This window comes from Lissotriton helveticus, chromosome 3_1 (genome assembly GCF_964261635.1).
Source record: "Lissotriton helveticus chromosome 3_1, aLisHel1.1, whole genome shotgun sequence".
NCBI lineage: Eukaryota > Metazoa > Chordata > Amphibia > Caudata > Salamandridae > Lissotriton > Lissotriton helveticus.
In genome coordinates, this window is record NC_136061.1 from 128,085,102 (window position 1) to 128,106,014 (window position 20,913).

General features: G+C 40.3%; 1 protein-coding gene across 2 annotated transcripts in view; it reads right to left on the bottom strand.

The window, feature by feature from the left end:
• Positions 1 to 1,954: 1,954 nt before the first annotated feature.
• Positions 1,955 to 20,913, bottom strand: part of ORAI2 (ORAI calcium release-activated calcium modulator 2) — a 142,746-nt gene continuing 123,787 nt past the window's right edge. For both annotated transcript variants that reach the window (XM_078679372.1, XM_078679373.1), the window contains one exon: positions 1,955 to 10,604. In XM_078679372.1, the coding sequence (XP_078535498.1) occupies positions 10,053 to 10,604 (552 nt within the window). In that variant the 3' untranslated portion in view covers positions 1,955 to 10,052. The remainder of the gene's footprint in view (positions 10,605 to 20,913) is intronic.

Here is a 20,913-nt window from a genome sequence, read left to right on the forward strand (position 1 = left end):
TACCTCCAATATGGTAAATTTTCAACCACTGCACGAGAACTATGGCTGTGCTTTCCGGACAAGCCACCCCTGTCACAGACCCTAGGGGAAATTCTGGCATTGGCAGGGGGAAGGAGGCTGATATCACACCTGTATAGGGCTCTAACTGATCATCGTCTTGCGCCTAAGCAAAAAATACAGGCGAAATGGTCAGGTACATTGGCTAAACCAATCACAGAAGAGTAATGGGAAAGCACGGATGAGCGAGAATGGTTTCTTCCAATGCACTACTTAAGCTGATACAGTATCATTATAATCATCAAGTATACCTTACCCCCATGACTTTACATGTTATATATCGCACACAAGAGGCAAGTTCTTCAAGTTGCGGTGAGAGGGAGGGAGATTTCTTACACATAGCTTGGACTTGTACATCCCTGGTTCTGTTCTAGCAGGAGATAGTGGACAGGCAGTGGCAGAACACAGGCCCCCGCAGCCCCCGCGGTGGAAGGGGGCTCCAAGGGGCCCCCTCGGCACAATTCTCTGTCCGGAGAGCTGCTGATTGAGTCTGGAGGGGGCCCCTCCACGAACCTGGCAGGGGGGCACCCTCAAGTTTTGTTACACCAGTGTGGACAGGCTTAACCGAGCCACTGGCTGGCATCTTCATCTCGACATCAAATTGATTTTGCTGGGGTTGCTCCAGAAGGGACGGAAACTGAGCAGGATATTCCTGCTCTGAGGGCTGGTTTGGGGTAAATGGCACAGTTCCATTAGATGGTTGGCACAGTACCCTCCTGGTGTGGGAGAGTAGCTCAGGGACATATCAAAGTGAGCGGTGGCAGAAGAGTTGCACATAAAGCTGACCAGATGCAACAACAGGGTCGTAGATGATTTACGAGTATGGACGACCATATTGGAGGCTCTGAGGGACCCCCCGACTCCCGGTCACCGTAAAGCTGCGATCATTGAACCACACAAAGCACCATGACGAATTAAATGCTTGGGTCAAAGGACGACGAAGGGTGTGCTTGACTCATAATTGCTTGGACTGCTCAAGTCTATGGACAATCTCTGTGGGGGGACTATGAACTTATGAACTGGGTGACCAAGATTGGCCTCAGCGTAGATAGGCGCTAATTATTGTATAGTACAGCCAATATATAAGGACGACAATAGAGAGCAGTAGGGGGCAAGGGAAGTTAGGTGATTTGTTGGCTGATCATTCATATAATGTATATGGTGAGCATGGAATTGAATTGATATTGTATAGTATGTCAAACCCAATAAAAACAATATGAAAATAAAAACACCTCGACTTGGGAGCCACTAACTGGTCAATGTTTTGCAGTGGAATAATGGATGCAAACCATTGATACCTTCAACTCACAATTTGGAAGGAAGACCACTTCCAAAGGGCGATTCAGTATAGGTTACAAACTACATTCAGCAATTTGGAAAACGTTTTCAGATTGACAAAATGTATTTAGTACATAATAAAAAGAGATTTTGCGGTCACAAAACCCTGTGAATTTGCTCATCTCTGCGTGTGCGACTGGCCCGATGTTCTTCTGCACCTTATGAGATATTGGTATGTGGTTTGGGACACAGGCTGCCTGATCCAATGTAGAATGAGAAAACCAGTCACCACTTTGTTACTGTAAACACGTTTACTTTATACTATAATTAGATATGTTTTCATCCCCTTTGCAGAAAAAGAGGATAGTCTAAATGTGCATAGACCATAATTTTTTTAAAGCGCAATTTTGATTGATTTAATATGAAAATGTTGATTCGTTGATGTCGATACTTCATGTTATTATGTCAGCCTTAGCATTCTTTCTGGTCAAGTGTGCAGGGCTACAGTAAAAACATAGCTGCATGAAAAGGAGGTGCTCGTGTCCCAAACACATTGCAACATAATATTAATCATATTTGTAAACAAGGGCATGCATTGTTATATCACAACACTGTTCGGTTCAGGTGTCAATATGATAATTTTATTTTCGCTCGGTGGTAAACGTTTTATACAAAGTAAAGTACAACTCTGGCAAGTACAAAAACATACAATACTTTTCATATTGTGCCTGTTGGTACATTTGACACTTATTTTAGTGATTTATTTGTGATGTGTACACCCCTTGTATCAGTATATGAACAGTGTCATTTAGGTACCGTTTAGCTGACTATATGATTTATACAGTAAACAGTATATGTGGCATTATAGCATTTCGTTTAAAAACTCAGTATTTACCTAGAGTCAACAAGCCCAAGAAACATGATCATCCTATGTGGGTCCTGGTTCATAACATCCTGATCTAGAAAAATTCACAACTTTTAAGGAAGATGTTTTTTTTTCGATATGGGTGTTTGTTTAATAGAAAGTGGCTGTGCACAGGTGAACTGATTACTTCATGTCAATTGGAAAGCTTCCCTTGTCGGTACAGAGGCTTCATGCCAATATCTGGCAGAGGGAATGCAAAGACGTTTGTCATCATCCAGGAATCTCACCTTAGGATGGTGAACTGAAAACAATTGGCTGTTGCCACTCTCAGGGAACATCTACCCATATTTAGACAGCCTGCTTGATTTCATGGATACAGGTGTGTACTTGTGTGATGTCCTGGTTGATAGTAAACTCCTGGAACAGCCCTAAACTTGAAGTTTCGTAGCTTTGTTTTATTTTTAAGTGGAGTAGTAAATAAGAAACATATGTAATGAGGGTCAATCACGAATGGAAAACATATTTCCAAGTTTGTTCAACATCTACTCTTAGGTCATTATCGAGGTGATGGTAATCTCCTCTGCCCTACAAACCATTTGGCCAAAAGAGGAATCATCCGAATTTCATGTTGTACGTTTAGAAGTTGAGATGATTCAGGTTCTCAGTTCATGAAGCTTATATCAAAGGAATACATATTTGTGCCCTAGAAGCAGAGGAGGGTTCGTTGAAACTGTTGAGACTATGGTCCTTTCATATTGTTTAACAGGTGTTTTTGTCCAAACACCCACCTCCAGGATCACAAACAGTACAACTCTAGAATCTAATGAAACAATGAAAATAGTCTTGAGTGGTTCAGCTGCATAACTTTTGCCTCAGGGAATTCAAGGAATAAAATATCCAATAAAGAAACCTAGAGTAGAGTAAATCTAGAGTAGTAGGTCTGTGTTAACCTTCTATTAGCGTATCATGGAATATATTACACAATGAAGAAAGCTGTTCACCCATTCGAATCTTCTAAGAGGGTATTATGAATAGAACTTACTAAACCAGTCCGTCCATACACTTAGACAGATATATTATGTAATTAGAAGGCCAAGAAGAAAGCCCTCAAGAGCAGTCTGCCTATATGACTCTTGTTCCAGGCTGTCATGAAATGTAGTACACAACAAATAAAGGCATCTAGCCCTGTCTGCTACAAACCAGAACCCAAAGCAGTTGGAGGTTCCAACATGAAAAGTGCATTTACCTTCCTATGAATTTTCAGTGAAGGTCCTCTGGGAAGTATAATAAGGGCACCAATGTACGTAATATCTAAGATGCCTTTTAGAACATCCCTGTATGAGTCCAAGATCATATAAATGTAATTTCAAGCCACCCCGAGGTGTGCAGGTCCGAAATCTGATGATTTAGTGGCTATGACCTCCATAATCTGAGCAAAACAAGAATTGCACTAATATACCTTCAAGCGAATCTCGCCTATTCCACGAGGCCTGTAGATATTTGAACAGCAGATCGCTTATTGTATGGCAGCTATAAAACCAGTATTCACATGTCTTTACAAAATTTGAGCCCTTTAAACATCACACACTCATGCTTGTGACATTGATAAGAAATTTGCGGTCCATATCTACACACAACAATAAAAGTTTAATTCCTGGAACAACAGGGTTTTAAAGATGATTCTATGCCATCAGGGATGCCATGTTCCCAGTACTGGGCTTTAATTGAATTACCTTATGCAGTTTTCAACTAGAGGTCTTGCTTCATTTCAGTTAGACTAAAGTAATGAACTGGGGCGATGAGATTACCTGTAAACCCTACAAATAAACAGGCTTTGTGTATTAAATATTTCTTGTCAATTACTTAAAGTGGCAGTGGGACTGAAATTCATTCATACATATGAATTGCCAAATGTTTGCATATATGTTTATTGGTCATTTGATTATTGCAAATACCACTTTCGGCTGCCCTTAAGTGTAAAATGTTTAATAAAAGAATTCCACCTTTAATTCTTTACAAAGTTTGGGCATGAAGGAGCCTTTTGGTTGAAAGATTTTGTTCTAGAATTTAGCATGTCTGCATCTTTTGATATGTTTCTTTGGTGCAAATGCATCTACCCTGATCTTCTCAGGCAGAAGTTAGTTTAAAAGGAGTTTTCAAACCCCCTATTGTATTTCGGTATAAATCTGGTAATGTGCCTAATATTAGATGTGATTGAATAATTGTCAAAAGAAAACTCTTCAGATCTTCTGAGTAACTGGGATCTTGGGAAGGATATCTGCTCAGATAATCCATGCTAGCTGTGGGTTTCCCGTGGCAACGGGCTGCAGAGGGACAGCTGCAAGGGAGGGAAAAACTGTAGAAGAGGGCATGCACAGGCTTTCTGCAAGACTTTAAAATAAAGTTTCCTCATCTGGGATCTTGAGTTAGAAAATGTAATGACTTCCTCTAAGACCTTGGATTTAAATATAAAATGGATTCCTACATGATATTATTTTCTAAAAATAAAAAACCTGCATATGAGACTCTGGATTAGAAAATAAAGGCCTACATTTTTTCTGGGAGTTAGTGAGATTTACCCTTTTGTTAAGTCTGATTTATCACTGAATTCTTGTCAATAATTCACATTTAGAACAATAATACACCATGCCAGTCATTTTCTATGGCCCTCATTAGTAGAGGGCCTGAAACTGATTGGTGAGATACCACAATAGTTTTGGGCCATGATTTGTAGACACAAGAATGTGACGGCTGAATAACTGAGTCAAACACCGGAACTTTTTCCCAGATCCAGCGAATTCTGCAGACATTTTTCAGCTGCTCTGAGTGGGTGGTAACTGTCCATGGAAACCTCTGTGGTTTTACCGGGTGTGTTTCTGCACACGATAAAAGTAGGTACACTGGCCTTTCAGATTTATCTGGAGCAGTATTCCCCACAGGGATACTACTCCAGATGACACGTATTGAGGCTCTATGTGTCTTCCTACATAACCTGAAGTTTAATAACAATAAAAAAAGTATTTGTCTTTATACAACTTTGATTTGGAAATAAAGTGATTTTCAACAAGGATTTGACTTTCAAGATAAACTAGACTCTTACAAGATCTCAAGTTTGAGAATTAAATACCTTCCTTTGAGACTTTGGACTTGGACATAAGTAACTCCCTAAGGACTTTGAGCTTGAAAATTGAATACCTTGTGGTTGGACAATGTGCCTGAAAATGAAATAATTTCATACAAGACTATTGGTTTTAAAATAGAATGGCTTTCTACTTAATTTTAGTTTAGCATATTTTATCTTTTGTAAATCCACTGTTGTAATCGTTTACATGCCATCTAAAAATAATGGTTGCTTAAGAGATAAAAAAGACAATTTCTCTTCTGTAAGAGAAACCCATACATACCTAAAATGTTTATTTTGTCTCACAGATGCAATACATTTTCAAAATGTAGGTGTACCTAATGTAAACTGTAATTTATGTCAACTACAATGTTCACACAAAGTTAAGATATAACTCCTACTCTAAGAATATTTGAAGGATCAATTTTTGAGGTCTAAACTATGGAATAAGAAAACATCAGCATCAGTCCTTTATAGATAGCTAGGTTTTGGGGTGTTCTACCTTGACACAAATGATTGGTGACATATTGCTCCCCTCCCCACAAAAAAGTTCCCTGTGAAAACTTCAGAAGATGTAACAAACATCTTGCTGAGAACCCAGACTTGCCCGTAACCAAATGAGTTGGTGTAGCAAAAAAGGGTCTGGTCTTCTGTGACAAATCATGGCCTACATAATCTTATTGACAGGAGTGATGAAACAAAGAAGTAGTCTCACAGTACAAGTTGCTCTCCTTAATCCTCTTGGGGGTGTGTGTTAGTTGAGGCACATTTACAGCATATCAAAGATTGAAAGGTTTTGTGCTTGGCCTTTGCTTTTGGCACAAGTTCCCACACTGCGGAGCTTTGGCTGAAGGTCACAATTGCCAGTATAAACCCCTTGTGCAAACAAACACCTGATTTTTATAACATCATAAGACAAGCAAATTGGCACTCCAAGGCACATGTGTTGCTCAGATATCTTGCAATCGATATAGGAATGTGTAGAACATCCAGAGGCACATACATGTTTCTCTTTGTAACACTGCCCTTTACATCATTTGGAAAACTAGTGTACCTGAATGGGCAACATCACTAAACATCCCCTAAACTGATGGCACTATTGGCATGGCCAAATGACCCACTGTTCCGAAGCCAAGTGAAGACCCTGGCTTGGAAATCAGACCAATTTCAGGTTCAATGGGAGTGCTCGCCAGCGAACAGGAACAGCACCCCTCGCCTGGTGATTGGTGGGCTTGTAAAAATAACACTTTGGTACCCATGTAGGATCAAAAGTTTTACTTATTCAGGACTCTGTCTATAATATGTTCATATTTTGTGTTGACACTTAGTTTTTGTTTTCAGATTGAAAGTGTTGCTCATTTCAACTAGAAAACTCTCAAATCTGAGACCAAAATCTAGCCAGTTCACACAAAAAAGTACCTTCCCTGTGAATGGATTTACGTCCTCTTTTAATTTCTAGTGCCTGGGAATAGGAGTCCCACCACACCTCTGCTTAACAAACATGCCACACGACATTTGCAACATGGTATAGTACATTCATTGTACATAAAAAGACATAACATTCATAGAATCTGCTGCTCTTAGCTGGTGCTATATTAATACACCTGAGCTCTACCTTGTTCCCACCAGAGCAAAGATGTCCACTTTGTTTCCAAAAAAGAGCTTGTTCGCTATTTAAATTTGATGATTGAAGCATGTAATCATTAATATTGCAAAGACCTTGTGCCCAGCTCTTGCTGAGAGGTCGGTCTCTGTCTTTACAGGATCAGCCCTGCCATAAAGTATTGCTGCCTGGACCAAAAACAATCAAGCAGTAAATAGAAGCTGTGCAGATTTGCGCCTAAATAGTAAAGGATGTTGCTTGTAATCAGTAGGCCACAACTAACAGAGCACACAAGCACTTTGTAAATTGTGTCAGTTTCACACTGATGGTAAGACAGCGCTTACAGTTGAAACGTTTACTGTGTTACAGTCAAACAGTAATGGCTACTGTCCCAATGAACCGGGACACCACCGTTGGTGGTTGCTCTGCGCTCTATAAATGAAATGGAATGGAACGAGCCCACGGGTGTATGAGCCCAGCGGGTCAGCGGTTACTTGTATGAGAAGCTCTCACCAATACCTGGTACTCTACCTGCAGGGTAGGAACACCCAGAGGAGTTCATTTCAAGACCGAAAGCTACCATTATGCATTATAACTTTTAATGCTACTCTGCAGCACCTTAAAAGAACATGTTAGCCTCCGTGTCTTTAATGAAATCTTGATTCTCTTTTCATTTTATTTGGAGAACTGCCATTCTCCTGTCCTACTGCTCTTGAAGGGGCCATCCGGTGAATGGCATGGTATGTCTCAAAACCCAAGCTGATGTCATCAAACACAGTAGCCTTCGGAACGCCTGATCTTAGTGATACAGGATAGGGTAAAGAGAACAGTTTTTTTCCTTCACCAGGTGGCCCATTTCTGTTTCCCCAGCTATCAGCAGTGGTAAAAGCAGCTGCCAAAGGCTTAGAAATATGGCACCCTGTCCACCCTGAATGGGATTTTGGATCAAATGGCGACGATCATCGAAAGCATAAAAGTTATATTTCAAAACAAAAGGTGAACTTTCATGAGAATAGGAGGCTTAATTTGGCTTCAGCGACAAACGTCTCAATCGCATTAATAGAACTTTGGTTTTCTACTAAGTAAAATTATTTGTGGTGAAGGACATTTCCATTGTTCGGCATAAGCTAATAACTGAAATGCAGTTATTGACTACTCTTTTTTCAGCTGAAGGATGTTTTTAAAACATAAGCTCTTACCCAGTAACTTTTTCATTTGAAGTATTGTATAATCCTGCGTTATTAAGACGTTGTAGCTTTAGGGGTCTGTATACTGATTACAAGATGACTTTTGGGGAGAGGGCAAATGTACAATTCTGCCTCTGTGCCAAAATAAAATGAAGCACTGGGTACAACATGCCCTTATCACTGGCATTGTGGGGCATAGATGTAACATATCTATCTTATAATGAGAATAAGCATATCTCCAAAAGCCTTTCAGTGATAGTGACAAAATAAAATAGGTTACTTATTACATAAACTCTTACCAATCTGGCATAATCAACGTGCCTAAGTAGAACGTTCAGTACTCGTCATCATGGTACTTTGCGATGACTTTAAGTGCTAAGATGGTCACAGTGTGGTATTTGTGCTTGTTTGTGCTCCGGAGCATACTGAAAGTTTGAGTACAAATTGTGCTCCCTTCCTTTCTGACCAGGCTGCTAACATTATCTGTTCACGGGTTCGAACCACAAACCACAAAACATGTAATCACATGCATCTAATAGGCAAAAATACCATTTGCACACATTATTCAGTCTTATGAGCACTACTAAGCTGTCATTAGAGGCAAACACAGTCTGGAGCAAATATAATTTGCACCAGAGTATCTTTGCACCCAAAGTGTCATTCAGTTCCAAATAACCCTTTAAAAGGTGTGAACATATGGCACTACACTGCGCATTGTTGCATACATTCCGTTAATGTCAAATGGGTAAAACAGTAACGTACCCTGGTAAACAAACGTGATGGTAATACAGTGGCAAGGTGGAGGGATCCATTTGGCCAGACCTAAACATTATCTGTAGGATGAATGAGAATAAATCACATTTTCATCAGTGAGGAGTTCAATCACAGACTTGATATGACCTGAAAGAAGACTTCATGATCCATCTGTGAATATAAACACAATATTATACTGTTTCACCAGTGTGTATGGCCATTAGATAAATTAGTATCAACAGAGTAAGATATCGAAAGCAGAGCAAGGAGCCGCATCAGCACTGGATTCATGGTGTTGGCAGGGCCATTGACTGGTGCGGTCCTGTGAAGTAACATCTCAACTTAGTTGGTCAATAGTGGATCATCCTCAGATGTTCTTGTGCTACTCATCAGCAGCATTAAGAGACACACTTCAGAAAACACTTATAACAATGTCACCGTTCTGCTTCTAATTCCAGGAAATGTCTCGTAGGATGGATGAAACACTGAACACGCATGCATTTTAAAGGAGTAGAATGTATCGAGAGTTGAAGATCATATTTTCTTGTAAACAGATGTGTAACTCATTTTTCTGGAGTACGCACCCATCACTGAGATAACGGCCCAGTTGAGAACATCAACTTTCCTTAAGACATGCAAAAGAACTGCAAAGTTTAGAATGTAAAAGAGGATCCTAACAAGCTTCAGGACCAGTTGGAGTTCAAAGCGCTTGGTAGCAAATAAGTAAACCAGAACTGATGGTCCCCTCAACCGCCCGGACTGAGCCTACAGGACATGCTCCAGGGAATGTGTTTATGTCTTATTGGTGTTCAGAGTGCAGCATATTTTTTTGTTTATGTCAATGTGGGATGCTCCGTGCTCCTTTCAATGTACTGCTATAATGTCTGAATAAAGTGCCAAGTGTTCTTTTTGTCAAGTAGATAGTGTGTTATGGCAAATACACACAATTTGTGCTCAGAAGAGCAGGCATACATTTCAGGTGCCACCAACGTGGGCCTGTTTTAGCAAGTGCAACATCATTATTGGCCTCCTGCTGGAAGGAATGAATACTTGACTCATTAGCCCCCCACGGCTGCTTTCTTTGAGGACATTTGTCTACTTGCATTTCCTAGTTCATACTCTAACCTGCTAGCCCATACATGTACTAGCAGTCTTGAGGCACTGATATTTAACAACTCTGCTCCCACGTCACACAACTTGGAAGCCACGATCATGTCCATCCAGCTGCACCTTCAGTTTGTGGAGCTCCTCAATCTCCAGATGGTGCCGCTCTGTTTTGTGCCGCACAAGCGAGCGGTAGAAATGAATGGTGAAGATCACAAAGATGAGGCCCACTGGTACCATGATGATAGTGGATACAAGGGCTGCCTGCCAGCCAGCATGCCCACGTGATTCACGGACCACTCCTGCTGCCTCATTCTTGACAAGCGTGGCGTCCATGGGCAGGAACTTGATCCAGCAGAGGAGCACCACTTCGGCTAGAAAAAGGATGATGCCCAGCGCGGTAGAGAAGCCCCAGGCGAGCTCGATGTAGGGGTGCATGCGATCATGGGGAGACTCATTCACAGAGTTTAGATTATGAATGTTGCTTACAGCCTCCACATTGGGTAGTATGCAGGTGCTGATAAGGAGGGCAAAGAGGTGCACGGCCACAAGCACTGTCGTGCATGCGCTGAAGGCAATGAGCAAAAGCTGAGGATACTGGTACTGCATTTCCAGCTGGACCTCCACCATGGCAACCTAAAAAGGAGACAGAACAAGAAGAATGTTGTGAGGTCAAAGATTCAAGATAGTACAAGTGAGTGACACTGGAAAGAAAAGACAAGAACAAAATGGTGCTAAATTATATATTAAAACTAATTTGTAGTAACATTAACAGGTAATTCCTTTTCACAGAGACAATACGTTTCCAATCCTGGTCTGGCTTGCCATTTAGGAGCCTAATGAATTATGGGAGTTGTGGTTCTGGTTCAAATGTATTGAACAAATTGGACTTGCAAAGGTTTTTGAAAGGAAACCTCAAGGATGGATTGCGCTTATCAATATAAGGTGATGTCATTAAAGTAATTATTAATGAGCAGGGTAGAATGTAACTTAATCCATTGATATCAAAAGTGATGATACATGCCACCAACAATCACTCTCTAACCATGCCCACAGAATCAATGGGACCCACACACATGAGCTTTGGACACATTCCACATATTACCAATCAAACAACCACAAAATGCTCAGGATACCACTCACCACCTTCCTTTACAAAAAACAACAAAACAACTAGTTAGAAAAACAAAACATCTAGATGCCAACACCCCTAACAGTTATACATCACACAACAGTCATCTGCACACAATCCATCACAGTCCAACTAAACCAACATCCAAGCAAAAATAAAAGCAGAAAACATAGGCAATACATCACATAATAATCTAACATTAATTACAGAAAATCGCTACTCCAAACAAATTCCACATTCCATCATCTTTCAATATCATCACGCTATGGAAAACTTGTATAAAATTAACTGAATTAGACCATCAGAGCATTCCTGTTCTACAATCCGAACACTTAATATAGAATTATTGATCAACAGCAACAAGACATTTACTACAATTCCTTTTTATTGATACGACCACCACTTTCTTTCATTCATATTCTTTTGCATCCTTCATTGAGACTTTTCCACTTTTGTAATCAACACCCTATTCATGCCAACTTCTGTAAACCATATCGTACGCTTTCTGTTAGATATCCACCAGGGACAAAATCTGCCTACAACCTACCACATAATAATTCAATTGAAACTTGCTAGTTATTGAATGTGAAGGCATCCAGAAAAGTCAACAAAGTGAATTGCCTGGATTTATACCAACATACTTATAATTTCGCTGCTAGTTAATCAGAGTTCTTTGCTTTACGATTTATCCTTTCAACCTGACTAATACCTTGAGCGTGATACAACACCCTTTTGTTCTTCACCCACAACCTCTCAAGCAAACCAAACAACGTCTCACAATCAACTTGGGTATCAATGGCTTTAATTAAATCATAAAGAACTGCTTTATTGGAAAACACATCTTCAAAAAACTTAATCACAATATTAGTGGCGATACTATGAACCATTGTCACCTCAAGATATTTTGATAGACAACAAGTACAGTAGTGAATGATTCCCTCTGAATGACTACTTTAAATTTCCACTGAAACCACACGTATAAACTAAACAGATGTGTGCCTAGTAGCCCATGCATTTACAATACCTCATCACCTTATCTATTTCAGCATCCATTCTTTATCCACCGATAATATTGACAGATCCTACGTATGAAGTAAAAAATATCACATGACCTTTTAGAACTGTTTCTAATCAGAGCACCATGTAGGCCACCAGAAGGAATTATTTGGCCACAGTGCCTAATCACATCATTCTCTAAAGAAAGTTGCTATGGGGTTTTACACAAAACTTGAACATTTCCTTTAAAGCTTTTTTTCATTAGAATGTCTGCATGGGTCAGACATCCTAAATGTTAAAACATTGGTTTCTCTCCATCTCATCTATCCGCTTCTCCTCAAATAACTCCTTAGCAGACTCTGGCTCTGCTCCACGTGCCTAGTCCTTGGTGGTTAATTCATTAAACTAAGTAGATCAATACTGGGTACCAAGGGTATAGCATGGACATGCATTTTGCTTGCATTCGTTTTGCTGGAACATATTCTGTACTGCACAAGAAACCGGCCATCTTTACAAGTAACTTTGCTAATCTGGCAGTTAATGTTCGGTCAACTCCTTGTGCCAGCTTATTAACCAGGAGTTTATGGTCAGTATGATGATAAACGTTGTCCTTCAGACACACATGCAACAATGCTCTGAAACCCATGTACAAACTAACGATTATCTCTCAATTACTGAATAATTTCTCTCACTCTCTCTAATCGTTAACAAACTTTGTATAAACTCAGTGGGGCCCAAGAAAAATACCATTTGATCTCTGGAAACTGGGCTTCAACAATTGCTTTTAAAAGGTTCTTTGGGCTTCATTCTCTCTCAAAGAAATAGTGCGACCTAAGTGCCACACACTGCATTGATTAAGCGCACATATTTTCAGTTTTAGTAATAACACGTTTTCCTTAAAAATCTCACAACTTTCTATAAAAGTTGTCATGTTCCATCTGACCCCTTGTGAAAATTATTACATCATCTTGGAACTTTAATGCATTGGCAGGTTGTCAAATAAAACAGTAATAGCATTGCTTGCCATAATGGCAGATTTTTCATTGGAAAGACCTCTCAGAAGTCAAGAAAGCTGTTATATCCTATGAACCCTCCTTTAACTCTGTTCAATGGTAGGAGCTGGCCAAGTCAAATGTAGTGATCACTGTTACTCCTAATATTATACTCAGTCTTATAAAAAAAACTTACTGGATTCAGATTTACACATTTCTGGTGTTTCTGCATCCACAGTGTCTCAAAGAATTATTATCCAACTGTGAATCACCGAGCAATCAAAACACCATAGAAAACAAATCTCTAACTTCCCCTCTCACTGAGATCAGCATTATAATGAGCACTCATAATGTGTCGATCCACTTATGAAACTGAAGTACAAACATCCTGCTGTGGACTTTAATCATGCCATGGCCTTTGTGTGGCCTTGCAGTTTATTTTATTGTTTCCATTTGGGCCACCATTGTCCAGCATGTTACAAACCCCTTCTTTTGATACAAGACTACTTAAGCAAAAAAAAATTTAAGCAGATTGAGGGTGCTGGCTTTACTGATGCCTTTTCTTCTGGGTTACAGAGGTGGTGTTACCGTGTAGTGTCAGTACTACATTTTATTTTTATACTCATCTTGACAGCTGTCAACTTCAGCCTCCACCTTTGCCATCTTAAATAGCGTACAAAAAGAATCATGCCTTTTCTTACACGGGGGTGACAAACACAGCCTGATCCAACCAAATCCTCAGCCCATCAAGAAACAATTGTCCAGGTGTGATGATAGAAGATATGTCGAAGGGATTCCAGGAACTAAGGGAGGACTAAGCTCATTAAAGGAATTGAAACACTGGATCATACGGTTGATGGAACACAAGATAAAACAGAGAAGATTTTGTTCAATCTTCGCATACTGTCTTCTCAGTCCTTTTTCACATGTAAGGAACTAGTGCTTTGTGCTGGGAGAGTACATATCGGAGTGCAGGGCCGGCAGGGAGATGTTGCAGGAGACGGTCACTCAGAAGGTTGTCTCAAGAGGGTTAACAGAGTGCAGCCAAGATATGCCTGGGCCTAGCATCAGCCAAGAGGCATCCTGTCCAATCGTACTACTTCTGTGTGAATGAATAGGTCTTGTCAGTGGTCTTAGAGGTTCCATTTAAGGGTGTAATCATATTCAGTCTTCCTGCATATTTCAGCTTCTACTCTCCGCAGTGCCTGGACTTCAAATCCATCATGAATTAATTGATAGAAGAGGACACCATACATCAATGGTCTTTTCCCTTTAACATTACCTTCAAGAAAGACTGTATGACACATTATTACCCCACTAAGGAAGAAGCTGCAGAGGCAGTAGCATCCCTACTGAGTCGAAACCCAAAAGTGGAGGTCCTTAGAGATGGACTCCCAACTACACTGCTCTTTTAGATTTTGAAGGGAAATTGGGGAAGGCCCATGATCTCAACAGCAGCCGAGGTTTGATTTCCTACGAGGGACTGGAGCTACACCTGACATTCAGTGGGCTGTGCAAGAACCCTTAGTCCTTTCTGTATTGCATGCTCCTCTACAGCATGGTGTTTTGCAGTTTGAAATGTTTGCAACAGTTGTCGATTCCTTCCGGATCTGCTTCTCCTCAATTGTAGTTGAGGCTGAAGGGGTTTTATTTGCTTAATCCTGTGTAGTGATACAGAGAGGGGTGAGAATTCCTCCCTGTTTTTTTCTTGGACAAACTATGCTTACACCTAATGTGTCATGCCTCTCCTAGGTTTGCCCACAAAAGGATTATGCACTTTCCTTGGTAGAAGAGCCCACGATGAACTGGGTGGCTGGAAGGACGCATACCAAGCTAGTCCTCTAAAACCATAAGAGTAAGACCTCACTTGGACCACAGTCTATGCCTTATGGACTTAGGGTCAACTGAACTCTATGCCAGAGACTCATTTAGAGACGAGCAGAGAGTCCGCACAACCTGCGGCAGACAGCCTGTCACATTTAGAATGAGCTGCCACTGATGCATAAGTCAATGAAGAGACTCAGTTATTTTGGCTTTGCCAGTGCATGTTCTCATTCAGCTTTGTCAAACTTTCAGTCCTCTCGTCACTGCCTCTAACCAGTATCCTTATCAGAAAGTCTTAAACCTCTACTGCCTGTGCTTCTGTTCCTCTAGTTCTTGCACACTTCCTTGCAATCTCGAGCTTTACCCTACAAGTAGGTGGCCTGTGTTCTAGTTATTTTCTAACTTTTATATGCATCTGTTGTCTCATCCTGCTTTGCGGTCCAAGTGGAATCCACTAATAACTGGGTTTATTACTCTATACCTTCTGCCCCCTGCACTTTGGTGGGGTAGAAAAATATATGTTTTTGTATTATTTGTGTGTGCTATGAATACTTGCAAGCTAGGGATTGTTTTATATGTTTGTATACTATATAGATATATGTTTTAGTATTATTGACATTGCTTAGTAGTAATATTTGTACGGCCCAAAAGCAAACAAAATTCATATTGCTAGCACAGTGGCTTTAAATGTGCAATTCGCAAACCTCATTCTCATGAAAGACCTGATACACAAGACCTGTCTCTTCACTCCTTTATTGCTAATTCCAATAACCTAAATAGGCTGATTTTACCTTCTAGAAAGAGAGGAGAATGTAATGCTAAGGGGATGCTCTGAAGAACAAATGCACAATAATGTAGTGTAGCTCCTATTTTCCCAATAGGCTCTGCGCATTGGAATAGTACCTACGGCAGTAAAGGCCTAGACCAGACGTTAACTAGGTCTACTACTGTCGATACTAGACTTAATTTTTGGGTTTGCCAGCTAAGCTCAGAGTTCGCTAGAAACTTTCTCGAATGTTCAAGGAAGGATTACCTCCCCTGATTAGACAAGAAGGGATTTAGTTTCTGACAACCATAGAACATGACAACTTTGCTCTCCCCTAATCAAGAGTCAATCTCAAGAGTCGTGTGAGCACAAGGCAATTATTTTACTCAGTCAGTACGTGCATTCTTAGTCTCATCAGAATGTAGAGAAAAGGAAGAGACGGGCGTGTTCAATAAAAGATGTTATTTATTGATCAGTCTCTTTTCTCGTACAAGAGAAATGGATCGATATTATTGCAATACTTATAGTTAAGTAAAGTGCATACATTAAAAGCAATAGTATAAAATAATACTGTAAAAACATTGATATGGTTTCTGAGCCATATGATGCTTTAAAATGATTAAAATATATTTACATACACATATACATTTGACTAAACGTACTCAACTGGTGTTTCTAAATACGCCTACCCCGTGTACCTGACCTAAGTCTAATGCGTGGGCGGGAATAGAAAGTTACAGTTTAAGTTAAGTTTGTTTTTGCCAAGTGAATAACTAAAGAATTCTCTAGGAGGGGTTATTCAGTTCTGTACCTGGAATTTAGGATGAATGAGGAATGGTATCTCTTTCTCTGCTCTCGATATTCCAGGCTGCCTGCGAGGGCTGCCCAGAAACGCCGGTGCTGGGTCTCTCGGCTTGAGATAGCAGCGCGTCTCTCAGCGCGTCAGGAAGGCGGGGCTGCTGCCTGCGGGGTCTGCTTCTGCTCTCGGCTTCGGCAAGTATGGCTGCTCCGTCTTGTCACCACGCGTGTGTTTTGCATAGGGCAAGGTCGGCAATATTTATACCTTAAAGGTGCCGGGATTGACGTAAGGATGGACATAGGTACGTCAATAAAGATGTCATACGACTTGCTCGTTAGCACATTCTTTACTAAAGTTCTCTGTGAAATCAAAACAATGGCCGCACGGATTATCCAGGTTGTCATAGGTTTGATTTGTTATGAGAACGTCGTATGCCTTATCAGGGGCTGGAGGAATGTCGCTTGTCTAATTAGATCTCAAGCGTTATGACCTAATCAGATAACACGTTCCTGTGCCGTAGTGTGACTGCGTCAGATAACGGTATCTGCATCATGGGGGATTTCTTGCCTCATGGGCTGACTGTTAGTTAACTAGCTAGGTAGTTTAACCAGAATAGGGTCATGAATAGGGGGATCGATTCAGAACCTATAGAAATACACGATACCCACTCCACGCTAACTATGGTCATATCTACTAATCTATGCATAGTATAACATAGTACAACATACTATAGAGTATAGTGTATACCTTACCACCCCAAAATACATAAATGCATTTTGAAATTTTCAAATATACTGAAAAATTGCAGTCATATATATTGTATGCACTTAAGCTATGAATTAAATGCAAAAGTAAACACGCATTGTTATGCATTATTGCTTGTTGGTATATGAGAAATACACATGAAATGGCTCTTAATATGGCTATACAGAAAAAAAGTCGAAACCATTTCATCACATAAAATATAGTGTGAACATACCAGCGGGCAGCTAAAGTCTATATAAAGTCTATAAAGTATCTAAAAAAATAGAAATCTTAGTTCTCTAGGAATAGTTTCTTACTTTAAGCAGAAGGTCAGTGTCCCGGGGAAAAAATATATAGAAAAATATTTTAAGGGCTTGCTGAAAAAGGTTGCTGTCCGTGAACTGGATTGTAATTGTTCATGTGACTTTATTTTTAAAGTTGAAGGCCGAATTCAGGGAACGCCGTGTGCGAGTTTACTCAAAAGTCTCTATTTCTGTTCCGGAGAGAACATCATATCATTCAGGCTTTCGAAAAAACTGTCAACAGCTTCATGGGAAAGTTCCTCTAAGTCGGAAATAGGGGTAACCATGCATTCGTGCGCATGATTGTCTCCATTGACATTCTGATTTGCATTGCTGACAGAAGGTCGTACCTGTTCGATGTTGCTTTCATCTTGAACTTCACTACCCTTCAATCGTAGTGGTGAAGATTCCAGGAATGCCGTCATCAGAATTGGCAGCCTTTGAGGGCAGCACAGTGCGTGAACCTTGGTAGGAACCAACAGTGTATCTGCATCCACCGGCGCATCCGATTGTAGCGTCAGACAGGTGTCTAACACGCATTCTTCTCCGCATAGCAGACACCTTAGTACAGGTAAAACACACCTTTGCCACATTGGTCGAAATGATAGAAACCAAGTCATGTTCAGGTCTCTAAGCCGGGAGAGTCCCAGGATTTTTGATATCCGGTCCCGGTATCCAATGGCTAGGATCGTATCTTCCATTGTCGCGAGAGTTTGATCTGTGACATGGGTTGCCATAACGAAAAATAAGGACTAGGAATAGGATTCCTGCAATTAGTCCCAGGATCAAGGGAAGTCCGCCAAAAATCGAATGGACGAAATCTGGAAAAATACCCAGTATGGCTTTGAATGGTGTTAATGCCATCGAAAATACTGTCTTAAATACCTTTGAGACCCCAGTGGTATCAGAAATATTTAAGATTTCGCTCAGGATTTCCGCGAAATGTACGGGGGAATTGGTTGATAATAATGTATGTATCTCTGCAGTCGTCCTTGCGACTTGTAGATCATACGTTTCTTTAGATGACGTGAGCCTTGTAGGCGTCTGAAGAAGCACTGTTTTCATTCTGCTTAAAGTATCTATTCGAATAGAAGTAATTTTCAAACTGGGCCATGCCCTCGCCTCCCTGTCTGGAAAGGAGCTGGGGAACAAAGAACGTCCACAGCACTTGACCTTCGCCGTCGTTGTGACGAGATAAGGAGTCCCGGGCATAAGACTACAAAATCTGCGGTCTACAATAAGAATGTAACTCCCATTATAGAGTCTTTGAAAGAATGGTTCTATTTCAGTTGCAGGTGCGCCTTGCTGGTGACATGAAAGGTTGTATGAATTCCCTTCACAGGCTCCGTGCAAACTAATACCGTTACACAGAAGCGTGCCGCTTAGTGACATAGCACAATTGTTGCCACTAAGAAACACTTTCTGTCCTTTGTTACTGACACATGCATGTGAATAGGGCAGGTTCCATGTTGTTTTAAGGTACCCCTTTCCCAATTTCTCGTACATGCCAGCCTGTATATATTTTTGGCAGTATTGAAACCTGAAGGTTGAGATTGGAATGTTTATGATTCCGTGGATTATCCATTCACTGACAGGTCGTTCTGACATTGTCAACGGTAATCTTTCTAGTTTTTCAATGCTCAAGATTGTATAATCAGCACCCTTCTGCGCCATACCGATTTGTCTATCAGTAAGGTTAAAGATGTGGAATAGTGACGTTGTGTTGATTAAACGCCAAGGCACATAGCCTGAACGCAGATTTTGTAACGTCCAGCCAAGCTGTACAATAGAACGCAATTGTGACTGACCATGTTGTAATAACAGTAAGTCTTGCGATAATATGTCGATTGCTGAAGACACAATGCTGTCCAATGAAAATATTCTGGAGGACAGAGTCATTAACCCATTGTCCACTACAGAAAGTGATTTTTCCAAATTAATACGGTCAATTTCCCGTATTCTCTCTGCTGTCTCAATTTGAGTAACCTTCCAGGCCTCATTGTATGCTGCATATACAGAGGCTGCTATGAAACGCTTATGACGCTGTTTGCGTGGTCCCAGTATGAAATCACGCAAGTCAGCACCATCAGTAAGTAAAGTTAGGTGTTGCTTAATTTCAGGCAGTGTGGAAGTTTGCAGCCATTGAAGGCATAATTTGCCCACACTGTAGGTTGTTATTATCCCTGGGTGATGTCTTTGGGGATATCTAGGGTCTGGCCTGGTCATTTTGAAACCCTGTGTTTTATTCAGGAATCTATCTTGACAGTTATTTGTATCTGTGGGCCAGATCAACCATTGTTTCCAATCAGGATGTGTTCTGTTTTGGTTAAGTATATGGTTTATGTCTATTTCTTCATCTGTATCAGAGTTATTGCTAAACATTGTTGGCTTTGGAATAGACAGGTTATTTAAATCTTTGATTTTGGCTAAGCCAAGACAGGTGGTTTGTTGAACAGTGTCATTTAAAAATATCATTTGTTCTGGGATCATGCAGGCTCTAAACAAAGCTTCTAAACCCTGTACTTGCCATTCTTTTGTACCCCAAACACTTTTCAAATCAACATTTTTGTCCCAATAATCAAATCCAAATGTATTCATCTTTTCAAAGAATATGTCTGAATATATCAATTTTGTGTTGGTTATCATGGTTTTGGTCCCTGTCTTGTTTGACAATTTGTAATAAAATGTTTCAGCATTAGTTATGTTAAAACCTGAAAAATATGAATATTTGTCATAAACGGTTCTAGAGCTCCCTTTTGGAGGTGTAGCACAATGTTCCCATTGATTATAATTTAAAACATTTCTAGGTTGTGCAGATTTATGCAGGAAATGGTTACCATAATGGTTATAGCAATACATACTATCATAATTTGTAGAACCTTGCAAATAATCATGTTTTGTAAATTTAGCAGACATTACTAAGTCAGACATCATATTGTTTATACTTTCAAAGTCCCAATCATCAGCAAATGAGTTTGGTTTTGCAAAGTCACTCAAAGAGATCTTAATTTGGTGTGGATATTTCAGGATCTCGAACGGACCATAAATTTCATAGTCAGTGTTGTCCCAGGCTACCCCACCAGGTATTGGAATTGCTGTGAAGTTGGCTGAAGAAAGTTCTGAAGAAAGTTCTCTTTTCTCGACGTGTGAAGATGTGTGTGGTTTGAGGACCAAGTTGATGTTCTGACTTGCTGTGTTCATTTTAGCATATTTTCCCTCAATGAAGCGTCCCAAAGTAAATACCATGATGAGCCAAAGTATGAGGATAAATGCACCAAAACCCACCCAAAATTCAATCCATGGAGAAATCAGATATGTTTCTTTTAGTTGTTTCAAAAGTTCCTTCGCTTTGTCTTTAAAGGATTTTGATGATGGCTGTGTCTTTTGTTC